We start from the raw sequence: 22,214 nt of genomic DNA, 5'->3' as shown, positions 1-22,214 counted from the left end.
TATGTCTATTATGTGTCTGTTTTTATGTCACTAATATGCTGTCTTTTTATTATAGTCTTGTAGTATAGTTTGATGTCAGTTAGTATGCTACCTCCAACTTTGTTCTTCTCTCTCCAGATTGCTGAGGCTCTTTGGGGCATTTTGCAGTTCCATAGAAATTTTTAGATTATTTCAAGTTCTGTAAAAAAAGCAACTAGCATTTTGACAGGAATTATGTTGAATCTATAAGGTCTGCTTGGCTAAAGTCCAACCATTGTTAATATAATGAGAACAGTTTGCATGACACTTCTGGCAGGACTAGGATGAACATGCATGAGACAACTTCACTGTACTAGTCAGTGTGGGCAGTAGACACCACTGAGTGAGCATATATACTGTGTAGCCATGGCATTCAAATTGACTGAGCAAGTAGAGCAATGAATCTGCATCAAATTTTTCATTAAGCCTGAATATTCCTCCACAGAAACTATTCATATGATTCAGAAAGCCATAGCTATGGGCACCTGGTGATTGGTAGCTTCATAAAAACAATGTACCCGCTAATGCAGCACATCTCATGAAGAGTTTCTGGTGAAACATTAAATCACCCACGTGACTCAGCCCCCTTACAACCCTGATTTGGCACCCTGCAAATTCTGCCTTTTCCCAAAACTAAAATCACCTTTGAAAGGGTAGAGATTTCAGACTGTCGATGATATTCAGAAATATATGACAGAGCAGCTGATGGGGTTTGGAAGAACTGTGAAAGGTCCCAAAGAGCCTACTTTGAAGGGGACTGAGGCCCTGGCTGGTGCGACTCAGTGGATTCAGTGCTAGCCCGAGAACCAAAGGGTCACCAGATCAATTCCCAATCAGAGCACATGCCTGGGTTGCGGGCCAGGTCCCCAGTGGGGGATGCATGAGAGGCAACCACACATCAGTGTTTCACTCCCTCTTTCTCCCTCCTACCCCATCTCAAAGAATAGATAGATAGATAGATAGATGATAGATAGATAGGTAGATGGATGATAGATAGACAGGAAAAAATGAAGAGGACGGAGGCATCATTGTCCTGTATACAATGTTTCTTCTATCTTCTTCAATAAATGTTCCTATTTTTCATATTACATGGCTGGATACTCTGGACACCTGGTATAATTGTTCTTAGTATTCATGATGTCAGTTATTACTTCTCTTTCTTTCTTTTTATTTGTGTCCTCTCTTTTTTCTTGATGACTCTGGTTCAACATTTATCAATTTTATATTTTCATAGAACCAGCTCTTGGCTTCACTGATACTTAGTATTATTTTAGACTATTTTATTTCTGCTCTGACCTTTAATTTTTATTTATTTTTAGAGAGAGGGGAAGAAAGGGAGAGAAACACCAATGTGAAAGAGAAACATCAATCAGTTGTCTTTCATATGCACCCCAACTGGGAATCAAACCCGCAACCTAGGCATGTGCCCTGACCAGGAATCAAACTGGCAAACTTTTTGTATGAGAAATATTGCCCAACCTAGTCACACCAATCAGGACTCTGCTCTGATCTTCACTATTTCTTCCTTCTATTCACCTTGGGTTTTGTTTTCCTTTTTCTAGTTCCTTATATGTAGGGTTAGATTACTTATTTGAGTTTTTCTTTTTTGAGGTAGCCTACTATTGCTATGAATTTCCCTCTTAGCACTGATGTCCATGTACCACAGATTTGGGGTTGGTATGTTTTCATTTTACTTTAACATATTTTATTGATTATGTTACTACAGTTGTACCATTTTTTTAATCCCCATTATTCCCCTCCACCCTGCACACCCCCACCTTCATTCCCCCCCTTAGTTCATGTCCATGGGTCATACATATAAGTTCTTTGGTTTCTCCATTTCCCATACTATTCTTAAATTTCTCCTATATTATACCTACCATTTATGATTCTTACTCCCTATACCTTTTCCCTCATTGTCCCCCATCCACCTCCCCACTGATAAACTCCATACTATCTCCATCTGTGTGATTCTGTTCCTCTTCCAGTTGTTTGCTTTGTTTTTGTTTTAGGTTCAGTTGTTGATAGTTGTAGTTTGTTGTCATTTTACTGCTCATGTTTTTGATCATCTTATTTTTCTTAGCTAAATCCCTTTAACATTACATATAAGCACTTGGTGATGATGAACTCCTTTAAGTTGACCTTACCTAGGGAGCACTTTATCTGCCCTTCCATTCTAAATGATAGCTTTGCTGCATAATTTTGGATGTAGGTCTTTGCCTTTCATGACTTTGAATACTTCTTTCCAGCCCCTTCTTGCCTGTAAGGTTTCTTTCAAGAAATCAGTTGACAGTCTTATGGGCACTCTTTTGTATGTAACTGTCATCTTTTTCTCTTGCTGCTTTTAAGATTCTCTACTTACCTTTCATCTTGGGTAACTTAATTATGTGTCTTGGTGTGTTTCTTCTTAGATCCAATTTCTTTGGGACTCTCTAAGCTTCCTGGACTTCCTGGAAGTCTATTTCCTTCGCTAGAATGGGGAAGTTTTCCTTCATTATTTGTTCAAATAAATTTTCAACTTCTTGCTCTTCCTCTTCTCCTTCTGGCACCCCTATGATTCAGATATTGGAATATTTAAAGTTGTCCTGCAGGTTCCTAAGCCTCTCCTCATTTTTTGGAATTCTTTCTTCATTCTGTTCTGAATGAATGTTTCTTTCTTCCTTCTGGTCCAAATCATTGATTTGAGTCCTGGTTTCCTTCCATAACTGTTGACTCCCTGTACATTTTGCTTTGCATAGCATTCACTTCTTCCTCTATTTTGCGACTATACTCAATCATTTTTGTGAGCATCCTGATTACCAGTGTTTTGAATTGCACATCTAGTACACTGGCTATCTCTTCATAGCTTAGTTCTTTTTTGTTTTTGAGCTTTGATCTGTTCTCTCATTTGGGCCATACTTCTTTGTCTAGGTACACCTGTTATGTAGTAAAGGACAGAGCCTTAGGTATTCACCTAAGTGAGTGGGTAGCAAGGCAACCCACATAGCTGGTTTGTGGTGCTGTATGTGAGGGAGGGGCCTGAGAGAGAACAATGCCACTTGCTCTACTCTCACTGGCCTTCAGTCACTTCCCCCACTACCCACAAGCATATTGGGCCCTTCTGGTGCTGATTCCTGGGTGGGTGGGTTTGTGTATGTTCTAGGACCCTTTGGATCTCTCCAATGAACTCTCCTGTGAGGCTGGCACTTTCTCCCACTGCTGGAATCCCCACAGTTTTTTTTTCAGTCAGGGGTTTTGAGGTTTTATTTCCCACACTGAAACCCTGGGTTGTGCAGTCTGTCTTGCTCCCCGGTTGTTCCTCCTGGCTTATCCACACTCAAATGTGGGACTGCCTGCCTGGTCCTTCAGTCGCCACCTTGCCACAAATCCTCTCCATCACAGCTGCCCATCTCCACTTCCCCTACCAGTCTGGATGAGTATTTCTCCTTTAACTCCTTGGTTGTTGGACTTCCATACAGTTCAATTTTCTGGCAGTTCTAGTTATTTTTTGTTTCTAAATTTGTTGTTGTCTTTTTGGTTGTGCGAGGAGGCAAAGTGTATCTACCTACACCTCGATCTTTGCCAGAAGTCCTGTGTTTTCACTTTTGTCTCAACGTAGCTCCTGATTTCTTTCTTGATTTCATTAACTTATTATATAGTAACATATTATTTAAGCTCCATGTGCTTGTGTACTTCTCAATTTATTTATTTTATTTTTTGTAGCTAGGTTCCCTTTGCACTCCATTGTGGTGAAATACGATGCTTCATATGATTTCAGTCTTCTCAAATTTACTGAGACTTGTTTTGTGGCCTAACAAGTGGTCTCTCCTAGAAAATGATCCCTGTACACTGTAAGAAAAGTGTATTCTGTTGCTCTGGGGTGAAATGCTCTAAAAATATCAATTAAATCCATCTGTTCTAATGTCTCATTTGAGGATACTGATTCACTCTGGATTTTCTGTCTGGAAGATCTACTGATGTCAATGGGTGTTAAAGTACCCTACTATGACTGTATTACTGTCGATCTCTCCCTTTATGTCTATCAATATTTGCTTATATATTTTTGTGCTCCTATGTTACGTGCATAAATGTTTACCACGGTTATAGCCTCTTGCTGGATTGATCCCTTTATCATTATGAAATGTTCTTCTTTGTCTCTTATTATAGACTTTGTTTTAAAGTCTGTATGTCTGATATAAGTATTGCTACCCCAGCTTTTTTTTATTTGTTGCTGTTTGCATGAAATATCTTTTCCATCCCTTTAGTTTCAGTCTTTGTGTGTCTTTCCATCTGAAGTCTCTTGTAGACAGTATATATGTGGGTTTTGTTTTCCTATCCATCCAGTTAGCTTGTGTCTTTTGATTATAGCATTTAATCCATTTACATTTAAAGTGATTATTAGCTTCCGGTCAAGATGGCAGAAAGGTAAATGCGGTACTTGCATCTTCCCACAACCACATCTAAAATACAACTAAACTACGAATGACCATCATTCAGAACCACCTAAAATCCAGCTGTACAGCAATCCTACAACTAAGGATATAAAGATGGAGCCACCTAGACACTGGTAGGAGGGGCAGAGACACAGAGCAGGCTGGTCCTATACACATATGTAGCAGATAAAAATCAGGAGGGATATCTCCTCTGTAGAGGTCCAACCTGAGGGGTGAAGGATTCCAGTTTCACACAAGGCACCAACCCAGAGTTCCAGTGTCAAAAAATCCTCAAAACCTCTGCCTGTAAAAACCAGCAGGGATTGTGGTTGAGAGAGATGGAGGGCTTCTAGAGTCCCAGGCAGTTCCTCTTAAAGGGACCAAAGTACAGACTTACTTGAATTCATTCCCTGAGTTCATTCCCTGAGGTAGCAGCTGGGAAGGCACCATGGACACATAGGGAGGAAATGAAGTGCCTGGCATCAGGACAAAAGCTGGAAGGACAGCTTTATCCCAGACAGAAGTGCTGGCAGATGCCATTTGTTCCTTTGATGAGCTCTACCTCCAAAAAGCTGTCAGGTGAGCACCACATCTGAGACTCTATCAACCTGGCTATCACTGTTCACCCACCCTGGTGAATCCCGGAAACTTGCAGGCCCACTCAGGCTGCTTCCAGTGGCTTTTTCATACAAATAGCCTGTCTTGGTTCATATTTCAGACTCTCCTAAGATCTCTTAAAAAAGAGGTACAGGGCATGCTGAGGCCTGTACCTCTTGGTAAGGTGGCTCCAGGCCCAACACTAGAGGCAGTATACCTTGGTTCACAGCCTGGCCTCTCCTGGGCACCTCCAAGCCCAGAACAAGTAGCAACCACCTGTAGACTGCTTTGTAGCTCATGTTGGGTGGTCCCAGGCAGAACACAGGTGGTAGCTGACCTTGGCCAGCACCTCCAGGGAGGCCCCAAACCCAGTGCACCAGGTAGATGGCTTCAGACTACACAGAAGCACTACCCAACCACCCCACAAGCAACACACTCAATAAGCGGATTTAGCAGGCACCAGAGCCCCACTGAAGTAAGTCCTGTTCCATGGGGTGGTCCCTTACATAGGTGATCCTCCCCAGTGGTCACAGGCATTCCTTGAAGCCAACTGACCTAGGGGTAAATCCCTCCCACTGACATTCCAACACCAATCAAGGTTCAGCTACAACAGAATGGTATACACAGTCCACACTGCAGGGAGAAGGGGAACACACCTGGAGTTCCCAGCTTGGGAGAATAGGAAGGTGTGCCACTGGACCCTACAGGACACATAATGCATTAGGCCACACTACCAAGCCCAGGAGACATAGCAGCTCTACCTAATACACAGAAACAAACACAAGGAGGCTGACAAAATGAGGAGATGGAGAAACTTGTTCCAAATGAAAGAACAGAACAAAAATCCCAGAAAGATAACTAAACAAAATGGAAATAATCACTAGATGCAGAGTTCAAAATAGTGGCTATATGGATGCGCAATGAACTTAAGGGAAAAACAGAACTTCAACAACACAAAAAAGGACATAGAAAACATAAAAACAACAGACAGAAATAAAGGATATACTAATTGAAGTTAGGAATAATTTAAAGGAAATCAACAGTAGTATAGTTGAAGCCAAGAATCTAAACAGTGATCTGGAATATAAGAAAGCAAAAAACACCCAATCAGAACAGAAAGAAGAAAAAAGAAGTAAAAAAAAAAAAAAATGAGTGGTAGTGTAAGAAGCCTCAGAATAACTTCAAGCATACCAACATTTGCATCATAGGGGTGCCAGAAGGAGAATAGAGAGCAAGAAATTAAAAACCTATAAGAAAATAACGGAAAACTCCCATGCCTCATGAAGGAAACAGACATACAGGTCCAGGAAGCACAGAGTCCCAAACAAGATAAACCCAAAGAGGCCCACACCAAGACACATCATAATTAAAATGCAAATGGTTAAAGACAGAGAGCATCTTCAGCCATAGCCAGGTAAGTTCAGTTGGTTAGAGCATCATCCTGTACACCAAGGTTGTGGGTTCAATCCCTGGGTCTGGGCACATACAGGAATCAACCAATAAATGCATAAATAGGCAGAACAAGAAATCGATTTTTCTCTTTCCCTCTTGAAAATCAATATTTTTTTAATTTAAAAGAGAATCTTCAAAGCCACACAAGAGAAGCAGTTAGTTGCCTAGAAAGAAGCTCCCATAAGACTGTCAGCTGATTTCTCAACCAAAACTTTACAGGCTAGAAGAGATTGACTTGCAATATTCAAAGTAATGAAAAGCAAAGTCCTACAACCAAGATTACTCTACCCAGCAACACTATCACTTAAAATTGAAGAAATAAAGAGCTTCCCAGACAACAAAAACATAAAGGACTACATCACTACCAAACCAATATTACATGAAATGTTAAAGGGTCTTATTTAAAAAGAACCCTGGCTGGTGTGGCTCAGTGGTTGAAGCCAGCCTGCAAATCAAAGGGTCGCCGGTTTGCCTCCCAGTTGAGAGCACATGTCTAGGTTGCGAGCCAGGTTCCCAGTAGGGGGTGCACAAGAGGCAACCACACACTGATGTTTCTCTTCCTCTTTTTCTCCCTTCCCCTCTGTCTAAAAATAAATAAAATCTTTTTAAAAAAAAAACTAAAAATTAAGAGTGACTCCCCCAGAGCAAAATTTACCCCAGCAGGATATGGTACCTTTCAAGAACTACCTTTGAATGTGCTGCTTGAGGAGGTAATCATCTCCCTACACGATTTTTTAACAAGTTTCAAGCAATATCATTTGATTTTACTGTTTTTCTTATTCAACTGACTAAAATGATGCATACGATTATAAAACATTTTAGAGATATCCTTCCTTGACTTGCCTAGGAGACCCAGACTTAAGGGTTTTCAAAATCTGAGGCTGAAAACACTTCTTTCCAACTTATGCTTTAAGGAGAAGCATTTTCCAGTAAATTATATCCTTTTTAATGTTTTAATTGATGTGGGGGGCAGAATGGAGAGGCAGAGAGGGAGAGAGAAATACCAATTTGTTATTCCACTTATTTATGCATTCATTGACCAGGGATCAAACCTGCAACCGTGGCATATCAGAACAATGCTCTAACCAGGTCTTCAACCCCCGGGACAATAGTGGTCCTGTGGCCTGTTAGGAACATGGCCACACAACAGGAAGTGAGCAGCACAGCAGGATAGCAAGTGAAGAGAGAAGCCTCCCAGGCCTGGGCTGCACCTCCTTTCCCCGTGCCCTCCCCCGACCATGGAAAAATTGTCTTCCACTAAAGCAGTCCCTGATCCTGATGTCAAAAGGTTGGGGACCATGGCTCTAACCAACTGAGCAACTCCAGCCAGGGCAAATTATATACTATTTTTTCAAAAATCAACACCTGCCCTGGCTGGTATGGCTCAGTGGATTGAGTGCCGGCCTGCAAACCAAAGGGTTGCTGGTTCAATTCCTAGTCAGAGTGCATGCCTAGGTTGTGGCCCAGGTCCCTGGATGGAGGCACACAAGAGGCAACCACACACTGATGTATCTCTCCCTCTCTTTCTCTCTCCCTTCCCCTTTCTCAAAAATAAGTACAATCTTTTTAGAAATAAATAAAAATCAACACCTTAATGTTTTAATGATATTAGCTGATTTAAAATAAAAACAGTATAAACCTAAAATTCTGCCAGAATGATACTCAGCTTCAGAAATGTGCAAACTACAGGCTACGGCCCTTTTTCGTACACCTGCAAACTAAGAATGGCTTTCACATTTTTAAAGTATTGTAAAAACAACAACAAAGAATATTGGCCAGAGTATGTGGACAAGAATACCTAAAATATTTACTATCTATCCCCTGACAGAAAAGTTTGCCACCTCCCACTCTACTTCATAATGAAATTTTTAGTCTCTCACTAAACTAAATACCTTGCTACCTCTAAATTTACATGTAAGGTAATTTATGTAACTTCTCTCTCCACTCCCCTGTCCAGTAGTCTCTTTGCTAGCCATTCTTGTCGCACGCAAGTGCTTACAAAAATATTACACAATATACTGGGTTGGTTAAAAAAAAAAAAACTAGAAGCTGAGTATACCTTTTGTTTAGTAACAAGCATTATAGTAGCACAAGCATTTTTCCAACTAGTTTAAGTTCCACAATAGATTAGTAAATTGAGCCTATGAATGGTTAGTAAATTGGGCCTACGTTGACCAGAACCCATGGTTCACTCCAACTTCTCCATCTGCATACATCCAATATAGCCAGAGGAGAAAAGACTAAAAATTCTCAATGCTAAATCAATAGATTAATAATAGGCTGGAATAATATTCATCTAATGTCTATGACAAAGACAAAACAGGTGTGAAACATTTTATGGATTTGACAGTTCAGTTCTTCACCACTTATACCACATGAAAGTCACATTTAAGACTTTCAAGAATAAAAATAGTAAAAAAAAGAGAGAGAGAGAGACAACACCTATGCTCAAACGTCAAGAGTAAACGAGATTGTGAGACCTAACAACACTACGGAAGTATTCAGAAATTCTGGAAAGTCCTGTCTTGGCCAAAAAGTATGTTACATTTTTTCCATAAAATAAAGACATACTTTTTGTTTTCACCAATAACTTTACTGATTTGGATATGTTGAGTATGTCAGTTATCTCCCACTATTAGCTTCTACTGGATAGAGGCCAGGGGTGCTGTTAAACATCTTCCAACAATTGGAAGCCCCACATGATAGCCCCACGGCAAAGAATTATTTGGCCAAAATGTCAATAGTACCAAGAAACTTCGCAAACCACTTTCAACACATTCCATCAGTCACAGCACTTTCTCCATACACTGCACAAATCTTTTTTGTGTTTCAATTGTGTTTTTACCTTTCTTGAAATATAATACAGCAGAACAAGCTAAATGTTACATATTTTCTTCCATCTTCAATATTAAAATGGCTGCACAAAAATTCACAATTTTGGTAAGTTTTTTTAAATGCACAATGACATGACAGCTGTCATACATAATACAATCTAACAAAATTGTTTCAAGTAAAGTTAAAGACAACTAAGCACTACTAGAGCCATTGTACAGAAAAAACATTAACAGACTTTTTGGCCAACCCAATAGTATGAATCTATCAGACTAATACATAAGAAAGAACTGATTTTTCCTTTCAGCAGAACCAGTAGTATGTGATATAGAGCACAGAGTACTAAAAGTTATCTTCCAAGACAAGCAACACAAGAGTAAAACACCCCTCTCCCTATGCAAACATGGAAAAGTTAGAAGCCTCCTTTTCTTGAAACTATCAACACCTGAAAAATCATTTTCACTCAAAACTCCGAGTCCTCTTTATTCTTCCCAAATACTTAAACATTCTGCAGAAGAAATAAAAATTCAATACACATACTTTAAAGAGATGAAAGGGTAAGAATTAAGGAAAGATCTTATTTGGACTACCTTCCAGAGACTCAAAAGTTTCATCAAAGTTTTTAAGAAAAAGTCTCTAATCAATACAATTTTGATACACTGCATACAAATGTCTCATATGAGAAACTATTTAGAAATGTAAACATGTTTTCTATTCTAAGAGAACCGTTTTAGTTCTAACTGTAAATCCCTAAAATGTAAACCTACAAACTTCAGATTTTGAATACATATTTTTAAAAATATGCCAATGCATTTAAAGTTTCCTTACATGCCTAACTTTCTATAATAGTTTTATTGCAATAATGAAATGAGCATTGCAACACCAATATAATCAACATAAAAATACTTATATCATTAATTACAACATCAACAATTTAATGTAAGAAAACATGGCTCTGAAACCACGCACTACAGTATTGTTAATTCACACACAGGGCTTATTAAGCATTTACATAGCACATTTATATTTGCCAGGTGCTTCATGATCGTTATTACTTGTTTCTTATCTGAAACAATCCTTTAAGAACTTTTCAGAAGAGGAACCTTCGGCCAGAATGTAACCAATTTTAGTTTGGAAGAAATAACACCATTTTCTTACAATATGCCAGATCCTTCTAATCACTTTTCATATGCAGTGTAAATTTTGCACAGTAAGTTATTAATTAATAATGTGAAAAATATCAAGAAAATACCGTATTGAATTCTCCAGAACAAATCATTAGACTGCTTAAAAATTTTTCAATACTTGAGACTAACAACCATATTTTGTTATGTAGACACAACTATAAAGAAGTAAAATTCTCCCAAATGCCAAACGTAAAAAGGCTAAATATAATGGTGTCATTTTTCAACCTTGCTTTAAAAAAATTTTAATAGGTAATCAAAGAAACTCATTAAACAAGCTTAGAGTCAGGTCCTGTAATAGGGAGACGGGTCCGTTACACAAACTATTGTAGAACTCAGATAAAGCAGTGTATGTTAAGGAGGAAGTTCTGAAACAAGTCAGTATCTGCTGCTTAGAATGCTCAATCAATACGTCTCTTCCAAGATAATGGTTCTAACCAAAATTTTTGGTTTAATCAGTGCACATCTAAGCACCAATAGGATAACATCCAATGTTTTGATGATAAAAACGAGCCAGGGCTAGACGTGGAGGAAAGTTCCTTGTTTGACCCATTTACACATCGTTGTTTCTTTTATCTTGATGTTACATCTTAATAAGGGGAAGAAAAAAAAAAAAAACACTAGAATGCCTTTTGCCTGCAGATTGGGCCTGACCCCAGGTCTCAATCAGAGCCCCTAAAGCAATTAAGTTCCGTAGTCAAGAGTTCTACTCCTCATTCAACTAACAGCCCTAGCCGGTGATTCAAATACTCTTCCTCATCCCCCGCCTGTCTTCCGAGGCCAATTCCATGACCGACATCCCTATGCCCCTTACAGAGCCCCAGACTCCGCACCCCCCATTATACTTCCGCCCCGGTGGCTTCCCAGTTAACCTTCACCTCAGCCGCTTTTGTGTCGCTACCCCAATCGCACCACCTCAACGTTCCCCCCACTCCCAACCACCGCAGCCTTCCCTCACAGCCAACCCCCTTCTTCCCGGTTTCTTCCCCACTCCCATGACCCCCCACCTTCAGCCCAGTTACCCCAGCTCCTCGCCTCCCCAGCCTCCCATGACACGTCCCCTCCCCCAGCTTCCTCTGTTTCTTCCTTCCCCTCCCTCGGCTCCTCCACCCACGCCCACCACTCCTCCCGCGGATGTCCGCAGGCCTTTCACCTTGTCCATAAGCTTCCAGCACTTCTCCACCATCTTCTTGTCCACGGTCCCCGGCGGGTGGGGGCTGAGGTGGTGGTGGTGGTGGTGGTGGTGGTGGTGGTGATGGTGGTGCGGCTGGAAGGCGTCCTTCATGAGCCCGATCAGGCCTCCCGAGCCCGAGCCCCCGGAGCCGCCGCCGCCGCCGCCACCGCCGCCGCCGCCACCCCCAGCCCCAGAGTTTTTTTTCACGTTGCCGGCCATGGCGCGGAGAGCGTAGAAGGCTCAGCCGCGTCCGCCGGCTCCTCCTGGCAGCGAGCGAGGGAAAGAAGGAGGGCGTGAAGGAGGGGCCTCAGCCTGCCGCTGCCACCGCCGCTGGCTGTCCGGGCGGAGGGAGGGACAGCCGCAGGGAGCGGAGTGGGCGGGGCCGGGGGCGCGAGTCAGCGCGGGCGCGCCCCTTCGAGAAGCTCAAGGCTAGCTGTGGGAGGAGCGCGCCAAACTCGCGAAGACTGGCGTCGGAGTCTGTACTAGGTAGCAAAACCGAGCCACGAGCTCTCGAAAAGCCGCGACCAAGTTTCCGCGCCACCTCCACCACCCCTACCTTCGGGGCGGACCGGGCGGGGCTCTCTGGTGGAGTAGCGGGGCAAGGAAGGGGCGGGGTTTAGCTTGGAGTCTGCGCAGTAGGCAGAAGCCGAGCTCTCCATCTTCCCTGTGGGCTGTACGTTGAAGTTCCCTGTGTGGGTCATTGGAATATTTAAGACGTGTTTAAGCCTTAGAAAAAATCTTAACGTCAAGTCTTTAGCCCACGTCAGGCCAATGAGGAAATTGCTTCTTCACATTGTGGGAGAGAAAGGGAAGTAATTTCCCTACTCCCTGGTTTTAAACTCATCAGTAAGTCTGGCCCAAAGACAGGAATGTGAATGCTGAAAATTGTTGGAAACAGATTAGGCCCCAGAAAGGCTTGAGACAAGCCGTGAGCTCCTCTTCCAAGACCTTTGACCTCTGAAAACAAAACACTTCCCCCTTTTTGGCTTCTGAACACTAGTTCCTTTTCTGGGAACTGAGTATGCACTTAAGATTCCCCTGCTCAGAGCATTGCACCTCAGGCCCGCACCCCCAGCACCAGGCCCGCACCGCAGAAACTGTAAGATAGCTGTGAGCCCTAGCCCAAGGAGCTCCTGTTACTTGTCTGAAACAGAATGCAGTTCCCAGTTACTTCCACTTGAATCTAAGAGTTCCGTTGGAATAACTTTTCCCCAAAGAGGGAAGTGCCCTGACCTTTGCTAATTCTGAGCCTCAGGAAACTTGCAGACCCTGGTGTGCCAATAAGTACTCAGTTCCACCTTAGATCCTCCTCCTACCTGGCTCTTCCACAAACCCTTGACTAATTAAGGAATTAAGTTTATCAAGTACTCCTGTAAAAGGGGAAAAAAATACCCCTGAACTCAAGAGCCCTTCGACCAGGTTTCCTGGTTTTTTTAATTCAAAGGCCTTTGAAGTCAACATTATAATTTCCTATCAGTAGAATTTCATTAGTTCCTAACTAGAAAGAGTTAGGACACCTAGAAAGAGTTAGGAATCTAGACAAAGTTCTTAGATAATGGTCAAAACTTATCACCTGCCTTGTTGCAGACCCTCCTTTTCTCTCCCCTGCCCTATTGAAACTTTTTCCTCACTAGTTGTCCTACTGCCTCCAGTCCATCCTGCCACCAGACTAGTTTTCCTAAATTATAGTTCTGACAGCATCACAAAAAAACTTTAAACACTCCCCATTCCTCCTGAATAAAGAGTCATGATGTAACTCCAAATTACCTTGCAGTTTTATAATACCTATAATACCTATATCTTGTGTTGGGTGACTTACCATGTCACAAAATACCACAATTTTTTTACTTTTTTTTTTTTTCATAACCATTACTCAGGGCATTCCCTCTGCTCTAAGGTGTGCTACTAAAATCCAATCCATTCTTCAAAACTCAACTCAAATAGTGTCCAGACATTCCAGCAAGAAACAATCCTTCCCTCCTCTAAATTTCCATAACTATCCCAGGCTGGTGTGGCTCAGTGGACTGAGTGCAGACCTGTGAACCAGGTAGTCGCTGGTTTGATTCCCAATCAGGGCACTTGCCTGGGTTGCAGGCCAGGTCCCCAGTGGGGGACATGTGAGAGGCAACCACAACTTATGTTTCTCTCCCTTCCCCTCTCTCTAAAAAATAAATAAAATATTTAAATTTCCATAACCATTTATTTCTTACACTTACCACAGTCCTTCACAGTAGGTACCACAAGGGTAATTTTTTTCTCCTCATTGTCAAATTTAGATTTACTGGGGTACAGGTAAGAAATTAACTCTTAGAACCTATATAACTTTATTAACCAATGTCACCCCAATAAATTCAAAATTTTTTTAGCTTCATTTTTTTAATTTTATTGATTATGCTATTACAGTTGTCCCATTTTCCCCCTTCACTCCCCTCCACCTTACATACCCTCTGCCACCCACATTCCCCCCTTCAGTTTATGTCCATGTGTCATACTTAAAAGTTCTTCAGCTTCTACATTTCCCATACTATTCTTACCCTCCCCCTGTCTATTTTCTACCTACCATCTATGCTACTTATTCTCTGTACCTTTTCCCCCTCTCTCCTCCTCCCACTCCCCTGTTGATAACCCTCCACGTGATCTCTATTTCTGTGCTTCTGTTCCTGTTCTAGTTGTTTGCTTAGTTTGTTTCTGGGTGTTTTTTTTTCAGGTGTGGTTGTTAATAACGTGAGTTTGCTGTCATTTTAGTGAACGTGTTTTTATCTTCTTTTTCTTAGATAAGTCCCATTAACATTTCATATAATAAGGGCTCGGTGATGATGAACTCCTTGAACTTGAGTGTATCTGAGAAGCACTTTATCTGCCCTTCCATTCTAAATGAAAGCTTTGCTGGATAGAGCAATCTGGGATGTAGGTCCTCGCCTTTCATGACTTGGAATACTTCTTTCCAGCCCCTTCTTGCCTGTAAGGTCTCTTTTCAGAAATCAGCTGACAGTCTGATGGGAATTCCTTTGTAGGTAACTGCCTCCTTAGGTCTTACTGCTTCGAGGATTCTCCCCTTCATTTTAATCTTGGGTAGTGTAATTATGATGTGCCTTGGTGTGTTCCTCCTTGGGTCCAACTTCTTTGGGACTCTCTGAGCTTCCTGGACTTCCTGGAAGTCTATTTCCTTTGCCAGATTGGGGAAGTTCTCCTTTATTACTTGATTCAAATAACTTTTCCACTTGTTGCTCTTCCTCTTCCCCTTCTGGTACCCCTGTAATTCGGATGTTGGAACATTTAAAGGTGTCCTGGAGGTTCCTAAGCCTCTCCCCATTTTTTTTTTGAATTCTTATTGCTTCATTCTTTTCTGTTTGGTTGTTTCTTTCTTCCTTCTGGTCCACTCCATTGATTTGAGTCCCAGTTTCCTTCCCATCACTATTGGTTCCCTGTGCATTTTCCTTTATTTCACTTAGTGTAGCCTTCATATGTTCATCTAGTTTGTGACCAAATTCAACCAATTCTGTGAGGATGCTGATCACCAGTGTTTTGAACCAGTGCATCTGATAGGTTGGCTATCTCTTCATCGCTTATTTGCATTATTTCTGGAGCTTTGATCTGTTCTTTTGTTTAGGCCTTTTTTTTTTTTTGTCTTAACATGCCTGTTACATAGTGAGGGGCGGAGCCTTAGGTGTCCACCAGGGCAGGGCAACCTATGCTATTTTGTGACACTGTTTGTGGGGGAGGAATCCAAAAGGGAACAATAGTGCTTGCTCCACTCTCTGCTGGATTTCAGTCTCTTCCGCTGCTTCCCCCAAGCAAACTGGGCCCTTCTGGTGCTGATTCCTGTGTGGGTGGGCTTGTGTACATTCTAGAACCCATGGGTCTCTCCAATGAACTCTCCTGTGAAGCTGGGAGTCTCTCCCAGCACCTCAACTCCTACAGGTGTTTTCCATCAGAGGTTTTGGGGCTTCATTTCTCAGAGCTGGAGCCCCGGGTTGTGCAGTCTGTCGCTCCCCAGTTTCGCCTGGTTTATCTGCACACGAATGTGGGACTGCCTGGTCCACCAGCCACCTTGCGCACCATGCCCCTCCACAATCCGCCACCTCGCTGGGTCTACCTGCTGCTACCCTGCGCCCAGGCTCCGCCAGCTGCCACCTGCACACCTGCGGGTCCACCAGCCACCACTTTTTTTGTTGTGACCTCTCTCCATTCTGCTACCCAACTCCGTCCCTCCTACCAGTCTGGATGAATGTGTCTATTTTAACTCCATGTTTGTCAGACTTCCATACAGTTCAGTTTTCTGTCAGTACTGGGTGTTTTTTTGTTTCTAAATTTTTGTTGTCCTTATTTTGGTTGTCTGAGGAGGCACAGTGTTTCTACCTACACCTCCATCTTGGCCAGAAGTCAATAATTTTTTTTCCTTAAGAAAAGAAAAACCCTTGGAGCTGAGCTTGTCTAGGTCATCTACAAATCTTTAGCTTGGTTAAAGACTTCCAATTTGAATTATCTTTACTACAACCTGTATAGAATGGAATAGTATAATTTGCACTTAGTTTCTGCTGTAGTAAGCCATATTTCTTTCAATACACAATGACCTCTCACATCTGAATAAAGCTTGGGGAGGGGCCCTTCTCTTCTCTATATCTCTTCAAAACTCTCAGATGTGATCCTATTCAAAGAAAGACAGAGCTGTACTGAAATGATCTTTCCTATTTTCACTTCTAAACTGGGTTAATAAAAAAAAGGAAAGATTGACTTTTTTCACAATTTTTACTTGGCTTGCTTTCAAAATGTACTAGAGATGGGATTGGATTGTTGATCCAATGTCATTCTTATTTCTGGGTTATTGTTGAGCTAACTCAGTCTGTATCATATCATGTGACATGTAGCATTTTTCTTATCCTATTTCACCTTCACCCCAAACCACATCCTCATTCTCCACCTGAAAGTTGGTTGACTGAACATATTTGAAAAGTAAATGCTCTTCTGAGGCCTGATATGTTGTTTGTATTCTGTAATCTCTGTCCTCAATATGTCATTCCACGCATTAGCATAATGGAGATACTAACATTCCATGGAAAATATTCCCAAACAGGCTTCTAGCTAAGGATTGCATTCCTAGGCAGAAGGAGAGGGTTCTGGGGAAAGACTAAACAAAAAAATATCGTTCAAGATTAGAAGAAAAGTATTCTCCATGTTTGAGAAATGTGCACAAGGCTATCTGACCCTGAGGTACAGAAATGTAAGCACCTGGAACGACAAGAAAATATCCAAAGGTCCAGAGAAGTACCCTGTAGTCAGGAAGGTGACAAATCAACATGAATCATCCTCTTCTTGAATCTGCCTACTCCCTGAAGAAAGGACTTTTAATTCCCAGATCTTATGGCTATTTCTTCAGATCTGTTCCTGACAATAGACAATTGACCAAAAATATTGAGGGAAACAGAGATAGAAAGAAATAGCTAAAGAAAGAGTCTAAAGTTCTCTTAATCTACAAGGGGAAGACTCCTGAAGTTTCTGTTGTTTTCACTCTAGTGAGTAAGGTGCCTAGAGATCCAGGTGGCAGACAGATGACAAGGCTCCACATAGCACAGGACTGGAGGGAGGGTAGGGGCTTCCCAGCAAGGGCAAGTCATCTTTCATATTCCCTTCCCCAAGTTTGTTTTTCCAACCACTCATAACTCCAGCAAGATGCTAGGAAGCATCCCAAAAAGGGAAGCACCTCCAACATTGCCCCATAAATAATTTAAATAGAAAAATTTAAGAGACTCCAAAGAAGGTCAAGCAAGTCCACGAGAGGGAGCCCCAACAAACTTACTACTGCCCAGAGCCAAAGTATACCTTCTCACTCAGCATCTGTCTGAAAATCAAACACATAAGGGAATGCAGGAAGAGAAGCAATAAATTAAGTCACCATGAGAGAAGATAGCCCTGTAAATACCCAGTTAAAACAAAGACCTTCAGGATTTGCGAAATCAATGATTTAAAGACCAGGAAACTGAAGCTGAGCAAAATTAAGTAGATATGTAAACTTGGTTTACCCATGTTTACAGATCCAGAGGGGAGATGAGAACTCACAGCTCTTATCTCTAATCAGTGCCCTTTCTTCTGCTTTTGCATCCCTCTAGGTCAGCACTTGGAGTCCATGGGTCTGCCTTTCCTCTGTGTCTCATTCTTGGAAGGGAGAAACTCTCTTAACTACCTTCTCCCACATTTCTTTCCCTCATATCCCAAAGAATGCCTTCCTGAAGGGGATCTTCAGTTTTAAGCCTAATAATGTCTTTGCTGATAAGACCTAGGGATGTCAATTGCCCCAAACTGTTACCATTAGTCTTTTTTTTCTCTGTATCAACACTACAGCATTATTTCAAATGTGTAAGTCTGTCATTTGTAAGTCTCCAAATTGTAGGCAGTGATACATGGAAGAGAACTATAGCTAATGAGTTCCAAAGCCCTTTCTCCTCTAACTACATTTGGATTTGGGGATAAGGAGAGAATTTGCCCTCTGGGACCTTGGTATTTTAAGCTTTGTATGTAGCCCGTTCTACCTTCTGATGAACTTCATGTTTCCCAGTTGTCTGGACAACAAGCCGTCTCAGGAAATCCAACCTTCCAGTTCTCAGTCCTGCCCCTGAAGGAACTCTGCCACCCTGGATTGGCTCCCAGAACCAGGTCTCCTCATCATGCTCCTAGCTGGTTGGGCCTTTTCTCTGCCCCTCCCCATGAGTGGGTTACTTCATAGGAAGACACAACAGAGATAAGAGAAGGTCCTGTAGGTAGGAAGAGGCAGGGTAAAGATAATGGGAAGAGGGAAGAGAGAAGGTACTGAGATTTATTTTCTCCAAAAGAGGATTGAAAGGAGTGATTTCTGTAAGTAGAGCCTGACTTGTAAAGAGACACAGTTACATACTCCCCACTGACTTCTGCTTTGCCTAAGGTTCCAAGGAGACCAAGAATGAAAGCTTCTGGGAAGAATAAGAGATGGATTTGGAGACTAGAACTCTAACTCTCCCTGGCACTCCTGGTTCAATCTAGGTATCAGGAAAGTATCCCCATGTCCAAGACCTAAATACAAGTCCCCTTCGTCCCCCAGAACAGCAAGGAGATGCCACCTAAGTTCAAAGAAGAAAGAATAAAAGCTGAGGTACAGCAGATAAAGAACACAGGTGCTGGTGAGTCAAGGTGTGTGGAGGTGGGTGCCCCTGCTTCTCCATGCTCTGGCTTGGAGACTGTGAAGAGAGAATTCAGCCCTTCACATGACAAGATGGAGCATTCTGGACCCTTCTCCTTCATATTATCACATCCAGGTTCCACAAAGCTGGTAAAGTGGGAAAACTGGCACCTACCCCTTCTTTGAGCCCCTTTTGGCTCTGTGCCTTCCTTATATATTCATTACACATATTTGTGCTAACCAGTAAGGACACAATGGTGAATTGAGTAGACACTGCCACTCATTTAGTGGTCCTCAGATCTCCTTCAGGAAAAAAGTCCAGAGTATGGAAGGGGAATGAGGAAGGCTGAGATCATGATAAGCTGAAGCTCTGACAACTTGCCAGGGCAGATGTGGAGACTGAATCCATGCACAGGCTAGCAGTGCTGGAAAAGGAGTTGCTCCTTAGGTAAGCAGGACGGAAGCTCTGGGGGCAACACAAGTGGGCCACTGGAGCATTTCTCTATTCTTAAGGGCTTGGAAGGTTGGAGCTAATGTAGGGGCCTGAGCTGACATCTAACCATCTCCTAGTAGGAAAAGATAGTCACAAGTTGGGATTGTGAGGAAGGTATGGACAGCGAGAGCTGATGAACCAAAACACAAAGGGAATTCTTGCTTCTTAGTAATGAAGAGCTCATAAGATTCTAGCAGTGGTCAGGGGGTGGGGTGGTAAGAAGGGCGGGACAGAATGAGAGAGACTGGAAGACAGCTGCTAGGTTCTCAGAGGAGGGCATTGTTCATCAAGCCAATGGAGACTGATTCAGTGAGGTCCCCAGCCAGTCCTGAGAGCCCTGGCACTGTTTACAGCTCTGCAGAAGGGTGAGGTCCACTGAGCCAAGGCTTCTGCAGACCAGCTGAAGCAGACTTTGCAAGGGCTGGAGGCTGAGCTGGAGGGGGCCCCAAGTGAAGGGAAGGCCATATATGTAGGTATGTATTCGGTCAAGTAGGTGGGCAGGAGACAGGCTCCTGGAAGAGAACCAAGAGGGCCAGAGGATGCAAGGAAGGAAAACAAGGAAGACTTCCATTTGCCATGCCTAGTGTCAGCCTTCCCAGCAGAGCATAAATCAGGCAGGAACCTGAAGGAAGGAAAGGAATGCCTCTGGAATTTCAGGCAGGGACCTTCCAGGATGCCTGATGCCATGTTGTTGATGCTTTGTGGGCTGCAAGATGCAGTCATAGCCTTGATCTCATTCATCCCAAGGGAGTAAGTGGGGAGAAGGGCTACAATCCCCATCCCCAAGGAGCTGGCATGGAGAAAGGGGATCTGGTTTCCTCATTCTTCTTAGATTTTCAAGGTCTCCCAGATTCTCAGAATCACCACAAGAACCAAGACAGCCTTTATGCTCTTGTCTGGACCAAGCGGAGCCATTCATACCCACAATTTCCCTTCCTCCCTCCACCACTCCATCCCCACCTGGTTCCCTGGCTGTCCACTGCCACCACCACAGAGATGAGTCATTAGTGCCAGGTCCTGCAGGAAGAGATGTAAACCCATACCAGGCACCTGAAGAAAGAAGTGAGGAGCCTTCAAGAGCAGCTAGGTAGGCTCCCCAGCCTCTCAGCCCATTCTCTTAGAGGGTCACTGTTGAGGTCCAGCCTGAAGGGATGAACTTAAGATGATCCTTCTCTAGAAGACTGCAGTCTAGGCTTTTGTATCACTTTCCCCATTGACTCACCACTGAGGATTGGAACATGAGGGTTCAGGATGTCAAAAATCTTAAGTAAAGAAATCAGTCCTCTTAACCCATTTCCCCCTTTCAATGGTCTCTCCAAATCCAGGTCCTCCTCCCTACCACTGTCATGTCTTTCATTAGCAAAACATATTATTCTCTCTTAGATTGGTGGTTTTAAAAACAAAAGTAAGGGGAAAATGGCCCTGGCCATTTGGTTCAGTTGGTTGAAGCATTATCCCACACACTAACAGCTTGTGGGTTCAATCCCAAGTCAGGATACATATGGGAGGCAACCGATTGGTCTCTCTTTCTCTCTCCCCACTCTCTAAAACCAGGAAAAACGTATCCTCAGGTGAGGATTAAAAAAAAAAACTAAGGGAAAATATTTGACTTATTTATTTCCCTATCTACAAGGCTTAGTTCATGGTTGATCCTAAATAACTATTTGCTAAATAAATGAATAAACTTTCCAAATAAGCAAAATTTTGTATTTATTTATTTATTTTAAACAGGATGTTTTTGCTTTGTTCCCTCTTGGTTACAGGATAGAGTTGAAATATTTTAGGATGGCACACAAGAACTTTTACAATTTAGCCCTCTCTCTCCCTAAAGTCAATATATTAAAAAGTTATAAAAGACTTTAAAGATAAAGAGACTGAAGCTTAGAGAGAGAGATTCTCGATGTTACACAGTAGTAAGTGACAACCAGATTTGGGACCCAGATCTCTTGTCCCAAGCCCACTACTCTTTCTACTATACCTTAATGGTACTTCAACTCTTCATAAGGACTACAGGAAAGTTAATGACTCTGAGGGAGTCTGGAATGATACTACTCATTCTAGAATGATCCCATATTTTTTGGGTACAATTGGAGACTCTTCAAGGATAGAGTGTCACCATTCTGTCCTCTTTCATCCTTCTGCCCCACTCCCCAATGACATCCCAGAGGGAAGCTGAGGCTGCACGGTGAGAAGCTAAGCAAGCCCTCAGAGAGTGGGACTGAACTCTGGCTCAGCTTCGGACACACACACAGCAGACATGGAAGCCAAGTGTGAGAACATCTTATATGTAAGCACCACCCTGTGAAGCCCAGACATCCCAGTACCCAGCACTCTTCCACCACCACAAGCCTCAGCTAGGTCGACAATGACAAACCAAGGGGAAGGAGAAGCATCTCCACAGGAAACTCCTTTCTATCTTGAGGGGGTGCAACCATGCCCACCCACTAAGAATAAAAACTTTAAGGAAACATTGACAAGGAAAGCTTATTGACCAACCTGCTGCACCCCTCCCCCTCCACCTTGCTTCCTGGGGCCCAAAGCTTGGTGTCTGCAGGGCAGCCTAGACAGGCTCTTGGCTAAGCTCAGAGCCATTAAGCCTCAGTGGGATGGAGCCATGTTCAGATTCCACACCAGGTACAAGGAGCAGCTCTACCAGTTTGGATTCAACCCCCTGGACCTTTCAGATTATACACATATAGTCTCAGGGGCCCCAACAATAAAGATCTCTTAATGTAGAAGTCAACAAAACTGTGTGGTGAGGCTTTTTGACAAAAATGAGTGACTCTCATGTGAACACCTTGGTTCTGGGCTAACCCATTAGCCTGAAGACTGAATGACAGGAAAGAAATTTGACGAGGTCTTATCACTTCTCCTAGAGAAACTGGATACCACCCCTTGAGCT

At 42.7% G+C, this 22,214-nt stretch overlaps 2 protein-coding genes across 2 annotated transcripts in view; one reads left to right on the top strand and one right to left on the bottom strand.

Moving 5' to 3' along the window:
• The window catches only part of CBL (Cbl proto-oncogene), a 115,784-nt gene extending 103,599 nt beyond the window's left edge, over positions 1–12,185 (bottom strand). The window contains exon 1 of the mRNA XM_045838929.1: positions 11,649–12,185. Coding sequence (XP_045694885.1) covers positions 11,649–11,888 — 240 coding nt within the window. The 5' untranslated portion in view covers positions 11,889–12,185. The remainder of the gene's footprint in view (positions 1–11,648) is intronic.
• Positions 12,186–18,753: 6,568 nt separating this feature from the next.
• On the top strand, positions 18,754–22,043 carry CCDC153 (coiled-coil domain containing 153). Its single transcript, XM_045837579.1, is given in 7 exon segments — positions 18,754–18,820; positions 19,666–19,785; positions 20,307–20,399; positions 20,867–20,883; positions 21,478–21,552; positions 21,555–21,599; positions 21,867–22,043. Coding segments are annotated over 7 exon segments (594 nt in total).
• Positions 22,044–22,214: the final 171 nt, after the last annotated feature.

This window comes from Phyllostomus hastatus, unplaced genomic scaffold (genome assembly GCF_019186645.2).
Source record: "Phyllostomus hastatus isolate PE091 unplaced genomic scaffold, TTU_PhHast_1.1 phas_contig_113, whole genome shotgun sequence".
Taxonomy (NCBI): domain Eukaryota; kingdom Metazoa; phylum Chordata; class Mammalia; order Chiroptera; family Phyllostomidae; genus Phyllostomus; species Phyllostomus hastatus.
Note: the sequence above shows the minus strand (reverse complement) of the source record. Positions and strands in the feature narration are given on the sequence as shown.